The following is a 25,152-nucleotide window of genomic DNA, read 5'->3' on the forward strand; positions in this document are numbered from 1 at the left end:
AAAAGTGTATGGGCTTAACTGCTTATGTTTAGCAGTTGAAATGATTAGTACTTTGTTGCGTGCTGACAGCCAACCAATTGGCCCCGCCCATGTGACAGCGTCAGAAAATATTTCCGGAAGAAATCCGGAACTGTTAAGATACCGTCCACTAGCGAAGTCACAGAAGAACGGCTCCTTCCCCTTTAAATAAGAGGGAGGCAGTTTCTGCTTGCGGTAGAAAGACATGAAGTTACGTTCGTCCAAGTATTTATCGGCTGTACAGTGTTTTATTAAGAATCATTGTACCGTAATACGCGAGTTAGTGCTAGTAATGTTAGCACTGTAACACTGTAACTTAAAAAGTCACCGGTTGCTGAGAGTTACCGTTACTCATCGGATTTCAACGTGACTTTAACTAGTCGTTATAAAAAAAAATATTCTGAAGTGTAAGTTCATATTTGTACGTGAATTTCTTTATTGATGCAACTTTATTTACCAAATCGGTGTCTTTTTATGCTTTTATTTTGAAAGCGTCGGTTGAAAATAGTATTCATGTGACTATCCAACTTAACAGTAAAAAGGATACCAAAAGAAAGCTTCATCCGGCTCTTCTCTTGCTGAACGTCGGGTCGACGTATTATATCGTTTTCTGTAGCTGACAGATTGATTGAATGGAAGAAAGCCAAATATGGAACCGAGCCGATCCGGGCCGGTCCACACCGTGTCGAGAAACAAGAGACAGCAGCACCCAGACTGACAGCAAAATACAAGGTGAGCCAACTGGAGGAAGAGTTCTTCCAGTAGTTTAGCTTCATATTTTTCCCTTCTGTCATGCCACAAAACCGCAGCTTCATGAGATACAGTTTACCAGAGAGGCACTTTAAATGGCCACGGCTGACAGCCTTTATTTACACATTACACAATGCTGCATATATTTATCTTAGACTTGGCCGATCATCTTATCCTATTCACATTATATGGCAAAATCCCCATCCTCAGATCAATACACATAGGTCTTCACCTGCGTGTATCTGAAATAAATGTTATATTTTTCTAAGTCTCAGTCAACAGGCCAAGTTAGCTTCGGTGGGGCCTTTAAACCATGCAAACATTAGTAATCTTCATGGTATATATTCTCATCCAAGCATGTGTTACTGCAGCTTTTCAGGAAAGCATTGTGCACAAGATGGCTTAATTCAGCTTTGTCTCTGCTTCAGGTCATGGCCCCAGGTTGTCAAAGGTAAACCTCTTCACCTTGCTGAGTTTATGGATGGAGTTATTCCCTCAGGAGCAAACAGAGGAGGATGGTGGTAATCAGGTTAGTTTGAATATAAAAAACACAGTGATGTATGCAATCTAGGGAAAAAATCATCAAGTTCTGTGGAGCGATTCATCTTTACTAGCACTTGTGTGTAAAATTAATAACTGTAGCTGTACTGTGCTTCAGCTCCATGGGATGGGTCTGGTGGTGGTGCGGGAAAGCAAAGTGGTGGGACTTCATTGTTCAGGAGCTGAGCTCCACGCTGGACAGGCAGCCATCATCCAACATGGTGCTCGCCTGGCTGACTGTCAACTGTACTTCTCGAGGAGACCCTGCGCTACTTGCCTGAAGATGATCATTAACGGTGAGTGGAGAAGGAGGCATGATGCAGGAATGAGTAGATGGCATTAAGGGAGCCTAAAAACAACACGCAGCGTGAATGTGTTTCTGTGTCACACTCTCAAATAACGAGATGTTCTTGATCAGGCAGAACTACATATCTTGGACCAATGGCCTGCTTTATAAACATAGTTATGACACAAATTCATCAAAAATGCAATGTGACATGTACGCCCCACTGATTATGACTGATTGTGATTGCATGAACCAAAGTACCTGCCCTTCTGTTGTCTCACCCTTACACATTCCAGCCTCTGTGTGTTTTGGAGTCCACCACATTGCTGTCACTTTGAGGCACCACCCTAACTGTAGTCAGAATAAATGCAGCCTTTCTGGTACTGCACCTCCTTTCATTTACTTTCATTTACTTTGAAGTGGACCTGTTTTATAAGACTTGGCGAGCAGCCTCTTTATGATCAGATTGGAGGAATGACACATTGAGAAGTGAACACACTTAGAAACTCAGGACAGACTTTGACACCATAATGATATATTTATTTACTGTGAGCGTATGACTGAATATGTCCCACAGGTGTTGCCGTACTGTTGTAAACTGCATTATCGGCATTAAACTACATCAGCAGTTTGCTGAACTTTGGAGCTCTGTTCTCTCATTCCCGGGCAAAGTTAACTAAGATGGATAAATGCTGTTTGCTCTCCTCCTCCAGCTGGAGTCAGTCAGATCTCTTTCTGGCCCGGGGACCCTGAGATCAGCATTCTGAAGTCCACCTCTATGAACAATCCCAGCTACTGCGGTCCAGCTCACTTCATCTCAGAGGAAGCTTTACTAGACGCTGTAGCAGTAGAGAAGCTCAAGTCCAACAGCCGTCCTCACATCTGCATGCTGCTGCAGCCGCTGGCACCCGGCCTAGCGCAGTTTGTCACCGAGACGTCCAGAAATTGTGACTTCACAGAGAGGATCACTGATGACGACCCAAAGCAGAACACAGAGGAGCTTTTCAACAGGTACCTTACTATACTTACTGTATCTGTTTCTGCACAGCAGCACTTTTGAGCTATGTGCTGAATTCTCTTTCTAATAAGTTATACTCAGTTGCCTGGTATATTTTAGAGGGAAACCCAAGGAGGTTCTCGACACGCACCAAAAAACCCCCAAACAAACTGAACCTGAAGCAGAAATCTCAGCTGATGAGAACACCAGATGGTTAACTCAAGAAAACGGAGGGGAAAAAAAGTCCAGTTTTCATAAATCAGTGTCAAACAATATAAAATAAATGTGCACATCATTATTTATATTACAGTGTAGTGTGCTAAAGTGCATCAAAACAAATGAAGTCAAAATAATTGTTTGCTTTGTAACTGTAGTGACTGCAGAATTAACTTAAATATGAGAATGACGTGGCAGAGAGAAACCTGAAATCTGTATCTGATTCATGAGAGCAGAGTAAATGTATAGAACCAAATTATTTCAGCTGTGTGGTTATGAACAGTCGTAGGACGGTTATTGCTTTCCTAACACTTAAATTCCTGACGTAGGTTTGGTCAGAATTAAAGTGTGGGGTTTGGCAGGTAGATATTAAGAATAAACTCGCTTGATGTTATTATGTATAAAACCGCCCACTATATATTTTTATTTTTTACTTAATATTTAAAGGTGCTGGAACTCCGTTGCATCCTAGTTTAACCTCTGGTCAGACTTCAGCCATCAAAGGGCAAGAAAACCTGTAGATGAGGCACAAAGCAAAGATTATTCTGCAGAAATAATTAGAGAACGTCTTTCATCTTTAAGTTAACCAGAATGAGAAGGAGAAATATTTATTGAGTGAATCAAACTCAAGTCGCGAAACTGCTGGATGACCACAGCTGGATTTTCAGCCCGTTTATAAGAAATATTCTGTGTCGTTCCAGAGAACGAATGAGATGCCTGAAGGATTTCTCCAGACAGTTCCTGGTTCGTAAGTCCCAGCTGCATCAGGAGATTTTGAAGCACATGGGCCTGGAGAATTTTTGCGTGGAGCCTTACTTCTCCAGCCTGAGAAACAACATGAGGGAGCTTGTGGAAGTTTTAGCTGCAGTGGCTGCCGGGGTGCCACAGCAACACTACGGCTTCTACAGGTTAGAAACTCTCAAATTTATCTGTTTGTCAGCACAGACATCGCCACGCGCTTGTACTTGACGCTCATTTGATCGTGTCCCTTCTGTGAACCAGGGAAGAGTCGTCAGTGCCACTGCCCCCTTGTCATGAAGATGTGCCCCAAGAAGTGGCTCGTCACTGCATGATCCAGGCCAGGCTACTGGCCTACAGGACAGGTGTGTTTGGTTATTCATAACACACACTACATTCTTCTACATTCTATTGCATATTGCCTGACAAGCATCATAACAACTGCTGTTTGGCTGCAGGACTTTTTCCTGAGTGATGTCGTAAAGGTTATGATCATTTCTAACAATGACCCTGTCAATAGTTTGCTATTTGTTTCCAGCTTCTTATACATGCATAACTGTCATTTCAGAGGATCCTAAAGTGGGTGTGGGCACTGTGATCTGGGCCAAAGGACAGTCGGTGAGCTCAACTATTCTCCTTTTGATTTGATTTAACTCGTTAATTCATCACAAGAGTAGACTGTTGGCAATTCTGTGTGCCAGTTCAGGTAGGATTTGACACCAGATTACAAGGTGACAAACTGACAAAACCTAATAACATCAGGCTCGTACAGAAGGAGTTTTTTTTTCTTTTTTTTTGTCTGCACAAAATTGGATTATATAAATCCATTTATGGATGATTGTATTAATGCATTGAGGTTTTCAGTGTGGGTGGATGCAGTTGTGACAAATGTCATGATGATGAGCCCAAAATGTTCAAATAAATCCTAACGCGTTCCTCAGTAGCGGCTGCTCTCTCTGGACAGTTTGAGATGGTGAGTGTTTTTTGACAAAGAGAGAGAGAGCTCAGTGTGGAAGAGGTCAGGAGACGGGTACAACAGTGAGTGTCCACACTCATCTGTAAAACACAGTCGAGGCCGTGTTGTGATTTGGGGCTGCTTTTCAGCCCGTGGTATAATGCAGATGGAATTAAGAACATTTTATTTCATCATTTAAAGCAGAGCTACCGATAGATTTAACACCCACACTGATGTTCTTAATGTAGTATTTTGATCTGTCCCCTCATCTCAGGCTGGCTGTAACGGAACAGGGTGTCTCTACCTGGTGGGCTGTGGGTACAACGCTTACCCCGCAGGTTCGCAGTACGCCGAGTACCCTCAGATGGACGCCAAACAGGAGGATCGCCAGAGACGTAAATACAGATACATTATCCACGCAGAGCAGAACGCCCTCACCTTCAGGTCAGAACTTGTCAGAAATGGCGGGAGGGGAAACATGAATGCAGAAAATCAGTGTTCATCATCGCTTGATAGGTGTTCCTCCTCCTTTCAGGACACGAGACATCAAACCGGATGAGCCAACCATGCTTTTTGTAACCAAGTGTCCATGTGATGAGTGTGTCCCTCTGATCAGAGGAGCCGGTATCACACACATATACACCTCTGACCAGGACCGGGACAAAGATAAGGGAGATATTTCCTACCTGCGATTTGGCACCCTAAAGAACATCAGCAAGTTCATAGTGAGTCCACAATGTTTTTCTTGTTTTGTTTTTGTTCCCTTTTATTTCATACTGTTTATGTTTGATGTTTGGAGTATATCAAACCTCCATCAATGTAGACATTTCTGCAGCTACAGTAAAGTCCAGGGTGCAGAAACGGGTCATTACTTCAGCAAACATAGCAAACGTAGACTCGGAAAATATGTTGAAAAGGGAGATGTATGTTAATTTATTCTGGTGCATAAGGGGATCTCTGATTCAGCAGCTTCTGGATGTCTTGCTTTTTGAAGATAAGGCTAACATGTCCTTAAAGAATCTGACATTTATCTGTCCTCACAGTGGCAAAGAAGCCCTTCAGTGTCCTCAGCGCCAGCTTTTCATCTTGCCAGTAAGTGGCACCCTATGCCTTTTTTTATTTTAACCATCTTCACAGATACATTACAGAAAGGAGTTATGAATCAGCCAATTTTCCTTTGCTGATTCGAGTTTTAACCACAGTGCCATTTATTGCAGACGGTTGTGTCGGAAAGCACAGCAGACAGACTGAGAGTGAGAGCCCCAGCAACAAGAAGCTGTGCACCAGCATGTCCTGCGAATCACCTGCTGTGAGCCGTCGATAAATCCACGTACCTAAAAAAACACCCCCCACAGAGGCAGGTTTTAAACTTGCGTGCCACAGATTTGATCGTTCACAGCTGTAATAAATAGAGCTAAATGTTGTTTCCTTCATGAGCATCAAATCTGTGGCACATATGATTTTACACATATGTATCTTTTCCAAGTCCGGTCATTACATGAGTGGAGAGTTGGAAACAAACTGAAATCAATGCAATGCAATGACCTCAAAGGGACACCACTAAAAGCGGATTAATAGATCCATCGAAGATTAAAAAAATAGGTACAGAAACTATGGACAATTTTTTTTTTTTAAGCGTTTATAAGATACCACAAAGAAATAATTTATTTAAAATAGTTATTTAAACTGTGATATGCAGATCTGTTTGTTTTTGAAACAAATGGAGGGGGGAAAGCTAATTATAAAAATCTAAATAATGAAAAAGTGTGAGATTAACAACACATGCAGCTCCTGGTTGTCCAGGATTGTCCTCGCGGTACAGAACGGTTTGAAATAAATTACTGCTTTTATTTTGAAGGCAGCTGCTGTGAGAGTGTTTGAAAGATGTGTTTCACACTGTAAGGATGTTATTGTTTTTAAACGCAAGCCAAATGCACTGAAGTGAAGCGTGTTGAGGATATGGATAATGCTTGAATGAAAGTTTAAAAAGTGTTCCTGCAGAGCAGAGAGGACGGTCAAAGGTTTGGTTTTGGAGCGTGAAGGAATTTACTCGACTTTACCAACTTTAATTTTCTACATGAACACACTTGTTTGTATTCTTTTCTTCTTTTTTTTTTTTCGTTCAGGTATAGTAAACACAGGTTTAAGTGTTTTTGTAACTTGAGTCCGAATCACAGAAAAGGCAGTAACTGTGATTACTGCATAATCTGAAAAATACCTGGAAAATAACACACACTTTCTTACACACACACACGCAAAGCATGCATTCTCATCTATTCTTTTTTTTTTGTTTTAATTTGTTGTGAATGTTGTACAACAGCATCAAAGTGGAGAAAAAAACAAGGTGGCTGCTTTTAGAGGACATCGTGAAGAATGGTTAAATCTGCTCATAGTTGTAAAACAACTGGTTCAAGTCTGATGTTAAGCTGGTTGGCTTACATTTGCATCTCGTGTGATATTGCAATATACCATCACAACCTATGGCATGTGAACATAGCTGGTATTGGTTTTTGTCATCCCAAAAAAACAAACTGTTTTCCTTTTTCTTTAAGGAAAAAAAAAAAGCAAAACAGCTTTTAACGTGTTTACTTCTTCCTTTAAGGAAAGTCTGGGCTCTAATTAGGAGACTTATCATGACTCCATTTCACTTTGTTTTTAAAATTTCTGTGAATGCTTGTCAGATATCTACTGGGAAATAAAATCACATTGTTCTCAAGTTTAGTCTCTGCATTTTTTTTTTCCAAGTTCATAGTTGATTTAAAGTTACAGAAAGAAATCGAAGCTGCTTTAAACTAAAAGTGGATTTTTATTCATTTATTTGATTTCACAGTTATGTTTCACCGCTGAATCCTGCCGTTGGTCGGCTTTGGCCTCGTTCTGTTTGCCGGCGAGTTTACTATGGCAATGGCAAGTGATGAGCAAAAAAAAAAAAAAAAAAAGTTTAAAAGGTGTCAAACGGTAAAAGGAACTCTGATATAGTGAGTTAAGAGGTTCACTGCTTAATCACAACAAATATGTTCTATCAGAGCATATTTTCATCAACATAATAATTAAGCTCCCCCTAAAAAGATACTGCAAATACAGGAAAGAAAACGAGTACAGAGAAAGGAAAACACACCAAAACAAACAAAAAAAAAGGCACCTCTGAATCTTCTCGTCCTCTGATAACAACGTCAGATCCAAACCAGAGTCAAACATCCGTTACAGTACAGACAGAAAAGGGAGTGAAACCAAAAAAACAGCTATCTTTACAGCTCTACAGCATCCACACAGCAAAGTGCCTCCTCCTCATGTTCTCCCTCACAATGGCACTCAAACCAGAAACTGTACATGAGAAATGACACTATATATTAAAAAAACAACATCAAGCAGTGTGAAAACAGCGATCAGCTTCAAACAAATTGAATCACCATTATTATTATTTAAAATCATACAAAGTGCTATTAGCCACCAGCAAAGAGAACCAGTGATCAAAATTGTCATTTTCTTTTTTCTTGTTTTTAAGATTTTTGTTTTTAGTCAACAGTGACTGAAATCAGTTTGTTTTCGAGACCTGCGAGTAATTTAGAACAGCACGGATGGGCTCGGCCTTTAGACCGGCAACGAGACTTGTTCCATGTTGGTGTGACACACTGAAGCGACGTTGGCCTTTTGGACTGTATGCAATCCAATCCCCTCAGCTTTAAAGTGAAGAAACAATCAGTGACTTTTAGCTCGCACAAATGAAAATCTGATCAGGGCCATAATAGATGTAAACATAGGGGAGAAAAATAAAGATCATAGAAATTTAGAATCCACTAATCTCAAATGTGACCTAATATGACACATTTTTCCTCGTAAATTCACGTCTCAATAAAATCACGTTTAATGTTCTTAATTATATCAGATTACTTTAGTTTTTCCCCTTAAATTTCAGAATTACTTGTAAATTAGTAACTTCATGAGTTTTTCCTACCCAGTCTGCTACTATAATTTTTGAAATACAAAGTTGTTGTTTTTTTTCGCTCTTACCGCCTCCTCCCTTAACTATTATCTATAATTTTTTAAGCTAGAATACCCCAATACACTGTTGTGGCCTACTGAGCTTTACCATTGTCATTTGGCTAAAAAAAATTGCTTTTACCGATGACCAAGAATGCATTGATTAAGATATTCACGCTGTAAATATACTTCACCTGGTCCTAACCAGACACACCAACATCCTCACCACACATCAACCAAGAAAACAAAAAGTTGTTCATTTTTCTGGTTTGCAGCCACTGCTTTTAAAAATTTACAAAATTCATTTGCAAGCAGAGACTAATAAGATTAAAGAAAATGCTCATCCACCCGGAGGATTTTGGCTGAAGCTTTTTTTTAAACCCCTGGTTCTCCCCCAACAAGGCAAATCAGCTGCCTCCAACACCATGAGTTGTGGCACTACATGCTACAGATGAGATAAAAAAAAAAATACAAAAAAAGATCAGTGATTAAGAACTACTCTTGCACAAGTTTTTAATGAACTGACAAAGAGGGAAAAAAACAAAAACAAATGACGTCTCAAAGATTTTTTTTTTTTTTCAAATAGAGTAACCATTATTGTTAATGTGTTTTTTTTCTATGTCTTCCTATTAATAAAAAGTTGAAGTAGAGGGCAGGCAGCAATGCTTCTCTAGGAAGCCGGTTTCTTCAGATCCCTGATCTGTTTGATTAGGTAGGTCTTCTCGTCGTTGAACTGCTCGTCGTCCGTGCGGTCCTTCTGGAAGTTGCTCAAGAAGTCGATGAGTTTGGTCTGGTTCTTGAGCAGGATGTCGATGATGGGCTGAGTCTTGTTGGGGTTTGCTACAAACACCTTGGGGAAACAAAAAAAGGACAAAACGGGAGGAAAATTCAATTCAGTTTTGTTTTATTTATACAGCGCAGATTGACAACACCAGTCACCTCAATGTGCTTTTTATTGTAAGATAAATACCCTACAATATTAGAAAGAAACTCCAACAATCCGACGACCCCCTATGAGCAAGCACTTGGCGACAGTGGGAAGGAAGAACTCCTTTCTAAAAGGAAGAAACCTTCAGCAGAACCAGGCTCAGGGAGGCGTGGTCATCTGCCATGTCCGGTGAGAACAGAGAGTTTAATTACTAAAGACTAAATATATTAGTGGTGTATAAAGCAGGGGCGGAGCGCGTGGGGGTGGCTTACTGGGCTTAAGCCCGGGTTGTTTTGTCAGAAGCCCGGGGTCTTTTGGAGTGTAATTTTTTTCATAGTTAGATGCCTGGCTGACAACTGTATAAAACAAAAAGTACACACAATATTCGAAGCACACAGTGCACACTGTGGGAATTTACGACTGTGCGTGAATCCCCCTGATATTGGTATGATCCGAGCTCAGGCACTAAGCGACTGAGCGAGGGGGCGGGGCAGCTGCTGCCTGTGTGCGCTGTTGGAGAAACGGAGCCAGCCATACTAAGGAGAGCTTAAGTTTGACCAGGTACCAAAGCAAATCATTCGTACCGTACAAATAATGTAAATATGACGGTGCATCACGAAAGATTGATATCAAACTGATCACTTGACCAATATTACGTTACTTGCTCTTCAAGTGAATCAACAAATAGTAAAATGAAAAGCCGAACAAATGCTGTTTTTTTTTAGAGAGTCTTAGCTTACGTGTGTTTATTTCATATTTTCAGTTCTTACCCTCCCCGACTAAATCGGTTTCAGTTATGCACTGAAATATAAGAATGGACATTAGAGGCTTCTTTCAAAGAAAAAACTCAGGTAAATGTTATTTTATATATTATGCTTTGTATGTTGTTCAGTATATTTCTATGCAAAACAAGAGGGATTTCAGTACACAGCAGGATATTCACATTTGTAACCAGATATTTACACTTTAGAGATAAAACATAAAACATTTTTACTGTCCATCCATCCATTCGCTTCCGCTTATCCTTTTCAGGGTCGCGGGGGGCGCTGGAGACTATCCCAGCTGTCATAGGGCGAAAGGCGGGGTACACCCTGGACAGGTCGCCAGTCTGTCGCAGGGCAGTACATTTTTACTGTACAACATCAATTTAGAGTAAACTTTTGTTTTAGATAAATATTGAAATATCTTTTGAATTAGTTAAATGTCAGAATAAAGAGAGACAGAGCTGTTTATTTTTTTATCACTTTCATCAAACTTAGGAGTACATGTACACGAAGTTTATTGTTAATTAATAAGAAAACTCCAGACGATTCCATTCTGAGCTGCAGAAGCTTCTGATAGGTTAGTAGAGTCCATGTGAGTAAACTGGTGGCACACCTGTGGATGCATATGAGGCAAAACACAGAGCCTGTTTCTGTGACATGGGAACATCAAGAGATGTCAACCAAAACACCAGGAAAAGAACTGTGGAGCTCCATAAGTGTGGCTCAGTTTGAATACAATTTGGTGCCATTTTCAATTAAAAAACACAGACAGTTTCTCTCTTTCTTAAATTTAACAAATATGTTTTTATATTTATCAATCTAAAAAAATAAACATTTAGTCTGATTTGATCTTACAATTAAAAAAGTGTTTGTGTTTTTATCTGAAGAGTTTGTAAATATCTGGTTTCAACTGTATATTTGATGATTGTCAGCACAAAGAGGGAGAGAGAGGAACAGAGAGGGAGAGAGAGGGAGATGGAGAATGAGGACAGAACAGAGATGAACAAGAGCAGGTGAGACACACATGTTAGTCAAATGGTCCTTTGCCAAAAGTATCACCGTATCATAGGTCCTCATGTATCTCGTACCTAGTGTTTCTTTTTAGGTTTGTTATTTTTCAAATTATAATAATTATATAAACGTTTCTCAATCTAAATAGTGGACTTTGGTAGAATTAAAAAAACAAGTGTAGTGCAGGTCTATGATGATTTTTAGTGCTACTATCATCTAGTTCTGATTCTGGTTCTGTCTTGGTTAAGTCCTCAGTAGTCCTGATTTTGAACTGTTGTAGTCCTGTTTTAATTCCGGATCAGTTCTGGGTCTGGTTGAATTGGGGTTTAGTCCTCGTGTCTTGATACAGCCCCGACTTTGTTCTGCCTCGCTGCTTAATTAAAAAACTAGTTTAAGGTGTCCTGCACATGTGATATATATTTTTCCCTATATGAAGTCCCACATGCATACTACCCTTTTGGGCTAAGCCCCAGGTGTTTCAAATGTCTGGCTCCGCCTCTGGTATAAAGAAAGTAAAACAAGGTGAGTGAATAAGAAATGCTCAGTGGATCATGGGAAGCTCCCAGCAGTCTAGGCCTATTGTAGCATAGCAAAGGGAGGATTCAGGGTCAACTGATCCAGCTCTAACAAGATTTGTCAAAAAAGAAAGTTTTAAGCCTAATCTAAAAAGTAGAGGGAGGTCTCCCGAAAACAAACTGGGAGCTAGCTCTACAGAAAAGGACCCTAAAAGCTGAAGGCTCTGCTTTTAAACATCGTAGCAATCACAAGTAAAACATCGACATGAAAGCAAAGTTTTCCATTAGGCTAATATGGTACTATGAGGTCTTTAAGATAATATGAGCCCTATTATTCAAGATTTTATGTAAGAAAGATTTTAAATCCAATTCTGAATTTAACAGGAAGCCAACGAAGAGGAGCCAATATGGGAGAAATATCTTCTCTCTTTCCAAATTTCTCATTAAATGCATCTGCTGGTTTTTTTGTTTGTTTGTTTGTTTACCTTGAAGACGTGGAAGGCCTCAAACTGGATGTTGGCACTCTTGTCTCGGAGCAGATTCATCATCAGCTTCAGGTTCTCTGTCCTGCTGATGTACCGCGTCATGACCGTGAAGTTATGTCTGTCCAATAACAGCTCTCCCAGAAGCTGGAGGGGGGATCAAAGTGACAAATTATTATTAGAGAGGCCAGCTGTGCAGACCCCGCCCCCCAAAAAACCCCCAAAAATCCCATGAAGTCTAAGTAGGAATTTAAATCAATACAGGTCGGAGACAAACCTTTAGAGACTGTCGCTTGGTGACGTAGTTCTCAGAGTGCAGCAGCTTCTCATAGTCTGCAAACACCTACAGTGAAAAAACAAAATGCAGCAACAATCTGAGATCAAATTTTAAGCTTTTGGGAAATATCTATATGGACAATACTTTTTCCAAACAATATCTGATAAATGTTGTAAATAGAGGGCTTTTCCACCAAATGGAAATATGAACGCAAAGTTTATACAGCGCCAAATTACAACAGCAGTCGCCTCAAGGCACTTTATAATGTAAGGTAAAGACGCTACAATAATCGAGAGAGACTACACATGAGCAAGCACTTGGCAACAGTGGGAAGAAAAAAAAAATCATTTAAACAGGAAGAAACCTCCAACAGAACCAGGCTCGGGGAGGGGCGGCCATCTGCCATGACCGGCTGGGGATGATCACTGGTTTAACATGCCCACTCTCCTGTGTTTAGGACACCTTTCCATTTGCTTCCTAAGTTTAACCTGGCTCATTTCCTTTGAAAACATTAGTGCAGAGTGCTGGTTTAGCTAACTGGGTTTAGCAGGCAACCCATATGTCATAAGGCTAATGCAAAGACCTGGGTTCAAATCTGACCTTGTTTATAGTGGCTACTCTTCCAAAGGCCGTTCGTTGATCCCCAGCTCTTCCACTTCTAAGTTTCCTTTAGCGAGACACTGAACCCAAGTGAACCCTGATATCCATGTAGGATTGCCTGTGTGTGTGACCATTAATGAAAAAGTGTCTGTGGATGCAGCTTCTAGTTTTAAAAGTTGCAAAGTGCTTAGGCGATAAACTAGAGAGAGTGCTTACCAACCTGAAAAGCCACGCAGTGCAATTATTTTGTTGCAACAATTATTCAAAATTGCCAAAACAGTTTGGCAGCACAGTGAATCAAGAAGGTTGTAGGTCTGAACCTGTCCAAAGACACACTTGTTGGGTTAGCTGGAGATCCTAAAGGAGCTGCTGGTGTGATGGAAAATGGTTGTTGTGCTCTTTGTGGACTTAATAATAATAATAATAATAATAATAATAATAATAATAATAATAATAATATCAATAGATGTTGGATTTTTGATTTTTTACATTCTGCTACTTCTGTGTCAAGCTGACCTTACTAAATGAAAAGCTCCACATTCTCTTCCTATGCGTAATCTTTCCGATATACCACAAGTTGATGGACGAGTTATCTTTTGCACACAATGTTCCGAATGTATTCTGGGAGCATGGCACAACTAGTCTCAATAAATATTCTAGACTTACAATTGCTCTTTCCTTCCTGCTGTCTGTATGGTTGTTTGACCTCTTTGCAAAGGTAAATAAAACTCAATAAATGAATTAAAATTTAAAAAGAAACCTGGTTGTTTGCATAAATTAGCACCAGATGGCTGTTAAAACATCTGAACCTAGATGAAGACAGTGCTATCGCTTGGCTTTTGAATGTATGGCTGCATAGGGTCAAACACGTACTGTCCGGGTGATGTTTAAGTAATCAGCAATCAATATGATGAAGGTGCTTTTGAATCAAATATTAGATTATACAGGACTTTATCATTTATGGGGACATATCTGATATCGTGAGGTAGGAAAAAAGGAAATCTGAAATGTAACAATAGCGTCTGTATAAGTTACAGAATATTTAAGTAAGAGTTCCAACAGGAAAAGGACTTGTGTAGTTTAGATGAATATGTTTATGCACACTCTGTAGCTTGGGAAAACTTGGAGACAAGTATCAACGCTTATCTGAATGTAGTTATTTTAAAGAAATATCTGCCTGTGTGTTTTAGGTTGAGACAAATGCATATATGATGGAGAAGTTGTTTAACTCTGTGTTTGCACATGGGTAATTTGGCTTGTTAGTATATTTTCTTTTAGCCCAGAAGGCATCTAATGAGATCGATTAAAGCAAATGAAAATACTGCACTGCATCCAAAAGGACAAGAACTGCCTGGACCTGCAAAAATGTAACATATGTAACTAAGAGGAAGTGGATGAATTAGAAGAAACCCCAAACCCTAGACACTTGACTTGAGTAGATCAACACATTGTTATTACAGTGTGTTATTTGTGCAGTCATAGGTTTACCACTAAAATAATAATAACAACAACAGATTGGATTTATATAGCGCTTTTCAAGGCACCCAAAGCACTTTACAATGCCACTATTCATTCACTCTCGCATTCATACACTGGTGGAGGCAAGCTACAGTTGTAGCCACAGTTGCCCTGGGGCAGACTGACAGAAGCGAGGCTGCCATATCGCGCCATCGGCCCCTCTGGCCAAAACCAGTAGGCGGTGCCCAAGGACACAACGATCAGGACAGAGAGCCCGGGGATCGAACCGGCGACCTTCCGGTTTCAGATGCGCTTCCCAACCCCCTGAGCTATGGTCGCCCTAAAATCTAATGAGTATGACAAATTCTGGGTTTTTTGTGGCTTAGCCTGATCACTGACTCTACTGAGCCGGCAGTGACATCTCCTGACAGGCCGTCGGCACACATGCTGGGTGAAAAGGTGGTTTTGTGTGGGTTTCTACAGGCTGAGAGCCCTGGGGGGATCCTGCTCGTGAGAGGGGCTCCTCTGCCTAGAAATGTTGAGGACACAGAGCAGAGCTTTGTATCGAAAGACGTTATGACATTTAGAGAGGCTGTGCAGTTTTCCTATAAATTTACGTTTTTTGTTTTTTAATCTGCCTTCACTGCCAGCTCATTCAATACTCTATCACAAGGCTTCGTGAATGCCTGTGTGTGACTGGGCCAGTGAGCACTGCGGTGACTGATACCTGATCTCGCTGTGCATCCGTGCAAGGTTTCCTCATGCAGAGTCATTCAGAGCAGTGGACAGTGTTTGCAAACAGAGCTCCGTGACTGACCTCCGTGTGTGGTTTAGGTTAACGATTGCTAAAATTCAAAATAGCAAGGCTAATGTGCATTAATATGTGTGGTGGCTAACAACCATCCCAGACTAATCTCTTCTCGGGAGCTGCAGATGTGCAAATGTGTTTGTAAGTCGAAGCACTCACAGCTTCGTAGTTCTGCTCGAGGAATTCGGCCACAAGCACTTTGTGTCTCGTCAAGAGGTCCTGTGGACAAAGACAGAAAAATGCATCTTAGCTGACGGATTCAAATGTTACCGAACACTTTTTACATACACACATGTATGTATACACTGTACAATCGCACGCTGCCCAAAATTTGTCTCCCGTATTGGATCCAATACAACCATCAGTTGCTCGGAAAAAAAAAATGTATTCCCCAAATGTTGCCAGAGGTTCCTGGAGGTGTTTACTTTCCAGTTTTAATTACAATCATCACACTTCAAAATAGCTGACAAGTTAGCGTCACATGGTCAACGGTCACGTCTGCAAAAATCAGCATAAGTTCAGACTTTTCCTCAACAAAACATGAAAACAAATTTGCCTTTTCTAGGCCTATGTGGGGAACAAAAATATCAAATTCAAATGACACTTGTGTGGGATGTTGGTTTACTAAATCCAAATCCAAACACTGTTGTCAAAGTCCAGTCTGGCTCTAGTCTAGCACCTGACCTGACAGCCAAAAGAAGAAGAAAGAGTTACCTTAAAGGTGGCGAATGCGTCAGAAGCAATGTCGAAGGTGGACATCTCCACGTAGTTGAAAAAATTGTGGAAATGCTCCGAATGGAGAACTATCTTGGCGAGCGGCTCGTGGCGGATGCACTCCCTCAGCATGATCCCACAATTTAGCGCCACCTGGGGCATCTCGTATCTTCAAACACAGCAAGAGAGAGAGAGTAACGCATCACCCCCTCCTCGTCATAGAAGCCATATTTATTGTGTTAAGACGCCATTAGGTTGAGGACAGCACGTGCACTGTGTGTTTATCTCACCCTTTCAGCAGTATGAAGAGGACCTCCTGGTGGGAGCAGAAATATTCAACAGTGGGGCTCCTCGTCCCAATCTGCCTCCTGAGGATGTTGTTGAAGATCTGACACACGTCCTTCTTCCCCTGGAAACACACGTAAAACTGAACTAACCACATAACAGCATCTGTAACATTTAGCACGTTAAAAATTAATTAATTGTGTACAGTAGGAAAAAAAGTTGTTTTAAAAGCAGTGCTACAACCTAAAGTAACTTAAATTTATGAGTTGGAGTCAGAGGAGGCCTGTAATGGTAAGAAAACTGTACAAGGTTTTTAAATACACCATCAAATTTCATTATTTTCACTACATCTTGCAAAACTACAGCAACAATATGCAGCATTTCTTAAAAAGTCTAGAAGAGCTGTTAAGTTTCCTCTGCTCATGGATGTTTATTTTCTATCACGTTTCTGTGTCAGCTTTATCACAAGTGTGCTTCTGCAGCACATCTGTGATACTTTCTTCTGCTTACCTCAAAGTCTATGACCTGCAGGTTTTCTACCAGCGCGATCAGCAGGCCGCTGTTGTACAGCTCCTGGGCCAACTGGGCCACAGTCTCGGTGTGGGGCTCCTTGTCATTGCTTCCATATAGGATCTCTTTCATGGACACCAAACACTTAGACACCTCCTCAGAGGCCTGTAGAACAGAAAACTACAGGTGAGGAAGGATGGAGGCAAAGAAGGCATCATTTAGAGGAATAACATGTAGAAACTATCATTAGTAAAAGAGAGCGTGAGCTTGAATTTGGCTTGTAACTCTGATTCTTTGATCCCCTGTGTGCATGTGTGAGAGAGTCTTGACAGTGAAGCGTCAGAAGATGACAGGCGCAGGCTGTTTCGCGCTCCCACCCTTGGGGCCTCTTGACACCCATTCACACACACACACACACACAGACGCACACAGACACAATCAAATAGATTCCTCTACCTTGTCTGTCTTCTTGTCCTGTTTGACCAGGATGGCCAGGTTTTCCTTCAACGTCTTGACAATGTCGGCGGGACTCTTGTGTGATTTACCAAACAGCGGCATGATGGACACGTGTGCACACGCCTTTGGGACCTGTGAAACACAGCAATCAGTGTTAAATGTATTGTTTATTGACTGATGAATCAATTCAAGCTACAATAGAATAGCCTGTAATTATAAAAGCTACGATCTATTTTTACCAGACTTGTAAAACTGCCAACGTTTCAGTGCTTCCCACAAACGTCAGTTTACAGTGCTGCTTACTGACAAAAATGCCACTTTTAATGTAGTGCATTACAGAGATGACTATAAAGTTGTAAGTGCCCTCTTGTGGGCAAACAATATACTGTGCTCACTTTTATTAAATATTTCTATTTGATTAAATATGAATAAACCACTATTTTCAATCATTTTTCCAATATAAATATTCCAAGAAGCATTCAGAAGCTGCACCGATTGTGATTCCAGCTCCAAGTTGTGCATCCCAAACAAGCAAAAACATTTTTCAAGGCAGGTGCGTAGGAGAGGTACAACGCAAATAATTTGCCACATGAAGGGCACTGAAACGTCACGAATAAATGTATTCCTGCGAACTGCAGCCGTGTGTCTGTGGAAACCGTCATCACCCTGTACTGCACCTACAAGTCGCATACAGATCTTTAGATGGGCTGATGACACTGTGTTGACTCACGGTGTAACATTGTTCTTGCTCCATCTGTTTGATATGAAAAGATAACAAAAATGCTGCTGATAGGGAAGTAACAATCTGAGTAGTCTTCTTCTACCGTTGAAAAACATTCCAACACCATATACATGTCTAGAAGTCAGGTTGCTACACATCTGACAGCCTGTTAGAAATCATATTATGGCAAGAACCAATCAGCTGAATAAAGAGAAACAAGAGTCCATCAATACTTGATCAGTAAATCCGGAAAACTGCTAAAACTTTGAATGTGTCCCAAAGTGCAGTTGCAAAAACTATCGAGGTAGGTATATATAGTCAAGTCAGTAGTTTCTGTAATTTAATAACAGTTTAAATAATCTTAAGATTCAAAAGTAGGGGAGTCCAAACTGCACCGTAACATAACATCTCCGTCATATTATGACACAGCCAGTTCCTTTTTGACTGATCTTATAGTTGGAGCTGGACCACATGAACTCAACCCATTCCTTACTCGTGCTGCTGCAGTCGTTCCCCATTCAAAACTTTTCACTGCTGTTGCATTTACATGCTACTGTTGCACTGTTTTGTCCAATCAACTGACTGTGGCAGATACCAGCCCCTCCCTCAGCTTGCTTCTGCCAGAGGTCTCGTCCTCCCCACCATCACCTAGTGCTTCTCACTCAGATCTTCTGATTGTTGCGGTCCTCATTCTTATATTATAGTGTCTTTAGCTAAAAATACAACGTGCCTCGGATCAGCTATTTGTTGACATGAACTGCTATCCTGTCTTGAAAGAAAATAAATCAAATAAATACCTGAGCATTCAGGATTAAGCTTTAGAATCAAACCTTTTATGTTTTTTAACCACTAAAAACAGGGCAATGTGAGCAACCTGCTGTTCAAACATTCAGTCTATGAGGAAGAGGAAAAAGTTGATTCAAATGAAGGCGGAAGGGAGCTAAATCTGCTCCTTTTGGTCAGAGGATGAGCTATGATGCAGGACAAGGTGAATCATGCGAGGCTTCCCTAGTAAACACCAACAAAATACAGTATGGAGCTGGTATGGAGCATAGTAGTTCGTTCACGTCCCTTGAGTTACATTAGTTACTCTCATCTTGACAGCTCAAGCCTGTATGAAACCGACAATTCTAGTTTATGTGCATCAAAGTAGCAAGCTGTGTTTTGCCCTATTACTGCCAGAATGTCAATCATGCTACCAACAATGCTACTAGCAATCTGTTGCAGCCACACTGCGCACTAAGCTGACATTGTACATAATGCCAAGCACCTTAAAAGGACTTTCAGCATTTGCTCCTTCAGTCACAGGTTTACAAATATAGCTGTCAACTGATGGTTTTTAAGCTAAAATACCAGGAAAACAACACATAAATATACTTGTTGCTGAGTATATCGGGTAAGTTAGAGAGGTTGTCCACAATGCTCTGTGAGCATATTAAGGGATCCAGGAGGCAGCAGTGGCCTTCAAAATCCAGGCCAGGTCAGGAACAGCCACAGAACTTGTGACTGCTAATCCTCATCTGGGAATGTAAAAGGGCATTAACCCTAACTCCCACCGTCATTCCTCCCTCCATCTGCTCCATCCTTCACTCATTTCATCCTCTCTTTCTTCTCCTCTTCACAAAACACTTCTGCTCCTCAGTTCCCCGTCTCCTCGGCCACTGGCTCACAAGACATTCATCTAGAACTGATGCTAGCAGCCAAATTGTCTGAATGTTAAAGCCTCCTTCTACACTATACATTGTAAAGCATTCACAGTGAACAGGTAAAGTGACCGTGTCCATGGAAGTCCTTGGAAAAACACCTGCACAGTGTTTTCTGGAGGAGAATATTGCTTCAGCTGGACCTACTGAGCTTTTATTTTAATTTGTCCTTTTTTATCCTATCTTGTATCTCTACAGTTATAATGATGAATGTCTTTTTTAAACATGAACAAAGTTTAAAGTAATGAGGTCAGTCTGTGCACAAGTAATCCCCCTGAGCCAAAAGCTCAGGTTTCAGACAGCTCTGAGCACTGCATTCAAGGCCGTTTTCATAAATCCATATGATGCTTCTGTGAGCACAGAAGCCACGCCTACCTATTCATCAAACCTCCTGTTTGATAGGGATAACCAATCAGAAGAAAGTTGTCTTAAAGGCAGACAACATCTTTTGGAATGAACTGAGAGGCTACATCAAGGCTTCGACAATGCAAAATAAAGCTTATTTAGAACTGAGTGTAAGTGAATATACTCCTTTATAATAAGTTGGAATAAAAGTATGAAGCTTGAGATGAGTATAAGTTCAAATGAGCCCGTCTAAAGCACATTAGAACAGTAACTCATCTCTGGAGACTGTCGAGTGTCACATACTGGAAGCTTAAAGGAGCCTAAAACTTTAAAGCATTGATGCCTGATATGAAAGAGCCTTATGTGAGACATACAGCTATGGATATTTATTTGACTTGTTGAGACTGTTTATTAAAAAAGTTTCTGACTTAGGTCATCTGTTTTCTACCCTCCAAGGGAAAAAACAAACCTCTCCACAGAGCTACAAAAACCTCTTTGACTTGTTCATTATCAAATACAACAGGAAGTTCCCTTAACCAAGTTCACACACACACACACACACACACACACACACACACACACACACACACACACACACACACACACACACACACACACACACACACACACACACACAGTATCAGTTTCTTCAAACGCCACTTAGCCTGGCAGATGTGTGGGCCACTTCAAATCACAAGACCAGGAGAATAAAGAGCTGTGACAGTAAAGGCTGATTTCCCCTGATGATCGTAAAACAAATCCGTGTAGGTGTGCTGACAGAGTTATTACTTCAATCCTTCCCCTATAAAAACACGTCTAATTACATGACAATGCATCCACCATGCTGGCCACTTACGGCCAACTTACATTTCACAGAGTTGTCATAAAAGGTGCCGACTGTTTACAGCTGCTGCAGATCCTGGTGCGTTGTCGCAATAAGAAAAGTAAGCTGATGCATTCCAGAGGTATTTGAGCAGAACAGTGAGTGCTTTCCTCAGACTGATAAAAGGTAGGAGTTGAAAGAAACATTGAAGGTAAAATGTCATCTTTCACATTATTCAGGAAAGGGGAAATTGCACGGGGGATTGGACGCCTGCAAAAACAAACAAACAAACAAACAAAAAACAAAACAAGAAAACAGCCTGGATTGGAATCACAAGGTTTTCACCTTACAAAAGGAAATCTCAGCTGACACAGCCCCGCTCAGCTATGTTTGTGTTCTTCATAATCAGTTCTTCAAAATGTTCTGTGTGACTGATTTTGATTCTTTATTCGGAAGCAGTTGAATCACAGAGAGGGGACACCGCAGTGACATGGAAAATAATACCAACCCCTCCGTGAAAAATGTTCTTCTGCTAGCTTATGTCATTTGAATACCAAGGTGTGCAGTGGGTGAAAAGGGAGCTGTTTTAAAGTCCATCCAGGAACAGGTGACAAACATAACAAGGCTACTTGAGTTTCGCTTTATCTTTCGATGACATCATGACGGCAAAACTTTAGTCAGGTCAATATTTGTCGAAGGATAAACTGGCAATGAGGAATTGCTCATGAAAAGAGGGGAGCCATGCTTGCAAACAACGCCTTCCTGCTTTTCTAATCTAATCACACTGTAGGCGAGTGCGTCAGGTAATAACCAGTCGAGCAGTGCTCCCAGTCCGGCCTTGTTCCTGCAGCTCTAACTAAGTGTTTCTGATTATTAAAGAATACTTAAAGGGCCCCTTTTAATCATTTAATAACATGTCTTTTGAGTCCTGGAAAGCTTAAGCAGCTGATTACTCTGAAGTCTTCATTTTCACTTGCACCCTTCTTAAGACTGACTAAATGTTATGTAATGGAATTAATCTTGTGCCTGCTGGGCTCGAGCGCACACTGCGAGCTGCTCAGCTTAGGTATAAGCTTACCTGAGATGTTCCTTGTTGCCCCAAATATGAATTTTTCAACTAATCGCAAGCAATCTAAATGAGCTTTAATCCAAATACAGATGTACAGAATATAAGTAAAGGTTACCCAGAACAGGGAGTATAATTTCAAAAAGATTATGAGGCATTATTTCAACAGTCAGGTACAAACATGTGCAACAGGGTTAATAATGCTTGCATCTGTCGTTGCAGCACAGCAGTATGTCCCCTTAAAACAGTCTTAAGGAGTTAAGGAAACTGGACTTCTTTTTGATCTGATGGTAAATGAGCCATGCCTTGACTCACATCTTGTCTCATGTGACTCTTAATAACTTTACAGGATGGGTCAATGACTCTGAGGACCACCTCCCCAATGCCACTAGGTATTAAACATCTGGGACTCTCCATCGGTTTTAGAGCTGAAGAAGCTTCTTGGATGAGAGGTCAAACGTCTCCATAAACCAAAAAGACATTCAGCTGCCTTCATTAGTAGCGCTTAAGAGTGCCACGACCTGATTGGCTGAGAACCTACACAGACATGCTTGCATTCTTGTTCTAAAGGACTGGCACCCCCATTTAAACTTGCCTATGTAAGCAGTGTGGTTCAAACAGCGAGTGAATTCCTTTAAAAGTATTAGAGGTTTTATATAAATGTAAATAATTTGCACAGACTCCCACAATTCATCTCTCTTCATTGCATTAGGACACCAACGGAGGACCATAAATCCTGCATAAAACAGCATCAGAATCATCAATATTTTAGGAAGTAAATAAGGCGATATTTTAATGTTTCTACTGCTACTCCGTGAAAACAATGTATCCTTTAATTTCTCTTTAGCAATTCTTTTATATAGTCTTGTAACTGCAAGGATAAATCGCTTAACTAAACAGTTATTTTTTTATATTATATACATTTTATATTAAATCTATAATTTACTGGAAGGCTCTTATTTTAGTAAACCAATGAATGAAAAATACAAATCCAATTGGCTGTTCATTGGCTGTTCATTGTGTAGATTCTTTGGCTGAATAGTCAGTTCACTTTAAGAAAAACATAATCTTTAGAGTTCAGTCTGTAGTCTTTGATATATTTGCCTGTCCGTTTGCTACATGAAAACTATTTGTTCAGCTTCAGTCCAAAATTATATCACATGCTCTAAAACTTATCAGATCCCTGCGTTATGTTCCTAAGGTACAAACCAAATCAAATCGGTATAGTATGGTATAATACAATAAAGATTGTCATCAGGGGTATGGCTCGTCTTGTGACATACAGTGGGGCAAAAAAGTATTTAGTCAGCCACCGATTGTGCAAGTTCCCCCACCTAAAATGATGACAGAGGTCAGTAATTTGCACCAGAGGTACACTTCAACTGTGAGAGACAGAATGTGAAAAAAAAAATCCATGAATCCACATGGTAGGATTTGTAAAGAATTTATTGGTAAATTAGGGTGGAAAATAAGTATTTGGTCAATAACAAAAATACAACTCAATACTTTGTAACATAACCTTTGTTGGCAATAACAGAGGTCAAACGTTTACTATAGGTCTTTACCAGGTTTGCACACACAGTAGCTGGTATTTTGGCCCATTCCTCCATGCAGATCTTCTCGAGAGCAGTGATGTTTTGGGGCTGTTGCCGAGCAACACGGACTTTCAACTCCCGCCACAGATTTCCTATGGGGTTGAGGTCTGGAGACTGGCTAGGCCACTCCAGGACTTTCAAATGCTTCTTACGGAGCCACTCCTTTGTTGCCCGGGCGGTGTGTTTTGGATCATTGTCATGTTGGAAGACCCAGCCTCGTTTCATCTTCAAAGTTCTCACTGATGGAAGGAGGTTTTGGCTCAAAATCTCACGATACATGGCCCCATTCATTCTGTCCTTAACACGGATCAGTCGTCCTGTCCCCTTGGCAGAAAAACAGCCCCATAGCATGATGTTTCCACCCCCATGCTTCACAGTAGGTATGGTGTTCTTGGGATGCAACTCAGTATTCTTCTTCCTCCAAACACGACGAGTTGAGTTTATACCAAAAAGTTCTACTTTGGTTTCATCTGACCACATGACATTCTCCCAATCCTCTGCTGTATCATCCATGTGCTCTCTGGCAAACTTCAGACGGGCCTGGACATGCACTGGCTTCAGCAGCGGAACACGTCTGGCACTGCGGGATTTGATTCCCTGCCGTTGTAGTGTGTTACTGATGGTGACCTTTGTTACTTTGGTCCCAGCTCTCTGCAGGTCATTCGCCAGGTCCCCCCGTGTGGTTCTGGGATCTTTGCTCACCGTTCTCATGATCATTTTGACCCCACGGGATGAGATCTTGCGTGGAGCCCCAGATCGAGGGAGATTATCAGTGGTCTTGTATGTCTTCCATTTTCTGATGATTGCTCCCACAGTTGATTTTTTCACACCAAGCTGCTTGCCTATTGTAGATTCACTCTTCCCAGTCTGGTGCAGGTCTACAATACTTTTCCTGGTGTCCTTCGAAAGCTCTTTGGTCTTGGCCATGGCGGAGTTTGGAGTCTGACTGTTTGAGGCTGTGGACAGGTGTCTTTTATACAGATGATGAGTTCAAACAGGTGACATTCATACAGGTAACGAGTGGGGGACAGAAAAGCGTCTTACAGAAGACATTACAGGTCTGTGAGAGCCAGAGATTTTCCTTGTTTGAGGTGACCAAATACTTATTTTCCACCCTGATTTACGAATAAATTCTTTACAAATCCTACCATGTGAATTCATGGATTTTTTTTTCACATTCTGTCTCTCACAGTTGAAGTGTACCTCTGGTGCAAATTACTGACCTCTGTCATCATTTTAAGTGGGGGAACTTGCACAATCGGTGGCTGACTAAATACTTTTTTGCCCCACTGTATCAAAGTATACTGATAATCTAATTATGTTAGGACCTGACAGAAACAGGCCGATTGCCTTCTCGTGCTGCCTCACTGACACGATATTCAGCCGAGTGTAGACACAGCACCGAGCGACGGCACATTCTCGCCATAAGCAGATTTGTCTTGGGTTATCTGAAAGGATGACCTCTGCTGCAGACATATGGGCCTTTACTGTCATCCTAACACCGCTGTGCTGAGGAGTCACTCAGTACATTTGATTCAACTCGCTTCTTAATGCACTACATGCATATCTGACTGATCAAAGATTTATTTGTTGTGTAGTTGCAGTTTTCC

General features: G+C 41.0%; 2 protein-coding genes across 4 annotated transcripts in view; one reads left to right on the forward strand and one right to left on the reverse strand.

Moving 5' to 3' along the window:
* cdadc1 (cytidine and dCMP deaminase domain containing 1) lies at window positions 1–8,547 on the forward strand. 2 transcript variants are annotated; one of them, XM_080877555.1, is made up of 12 exons: window positions 1–425; window positions 554–750; window positions 1,197–1,297; window positions 1,427–1,604; window positions 2,308–2,605; window positions 3,509–3,715; window positions 3,810–3,910; window positions 4,114–4,163; window positions 4,775–4,944; window positions 5,036–5,225; window positions 5,544–5,592; window positions 5,718–8,547. In XM_080877555.1, the coding sequence occupies exons 2-12, from the start codon at window positions 651–653 to the stop codon at window positions 5,822–5,824; spliced, it is 1,551 nt and encodes a 516-aa protein (XP_080733681.1). In that variant the 5' UTR covers window positions 1–425; window positions 554–650; the 3' UTR covers window positions 5,825–8,547. The 2 variants fall into 2 exon arrangements, with proteins under 2 accessions (XP_080733681.1, XP_080733680.1); XM_080877554.1 differs by having other exon boundaries at window positions 1–750.
* cab39l (calcium binding protein 39-like) overlaps window positions 7,421–25,152 on the reverse strand; it is a 21,752-nt gene continuing 4,020 nt past the window's right edge. For both annotated transcript variants that reach the window (XM_080877557.1, XM_080877556.1), the window contains 8 exons: window positions 17,290–17,421; window positions 16,834–16,998; window positions 16,329–16,447; window positions 16,039–16,207; window positions 15,484–15,543; window positions 12,459–12,524; window positions 12,185–12,328; window positions 7,421–9,331 (listed from right to left, as the gene is read on the reverse strand). In XM_080877557.1, the coding sequence (XP_080733683.1) occupies window positions 9,152–9,331; window positions 12,185–12,328; window positions 12,459–12,524; window positions 15,484–15,543; window positions 16,039–16,207; window positions 16,329–16,447; window positions 16,834–16,998; window positions 17,290–17,391 (1,005 nt within the window). In that variant the 5' untranslated portion in view covers window positions 17,392–17,421 and the 3' untranslated portion in view covers window positions 7,421–9,151. The remainder of the gene's footprint in view (window positions 9,332–12,184; window positions 12,329–12,458; window positions 12,525–15,483; window positions 15,544–16,038; window positions 16,208–16,328; window positions 16,448–16,833; window positions 16,999–17,289; window positions 17,422–25,152) is intronic.

Source organism: Rhamphochromis sp. 'chilingali' (genome assembly GCF_963969265.1).
Source record: "Rhamphochromis sp. 'chilingali' genome assembly, chromosome: 3".
NCBI lineage: Eukaryota > Metazoa > Chordata > Actinopteri > Cichliformes > Cichlidae > Rhamphochromis > Rhamphochromis sp. 'chilingali'.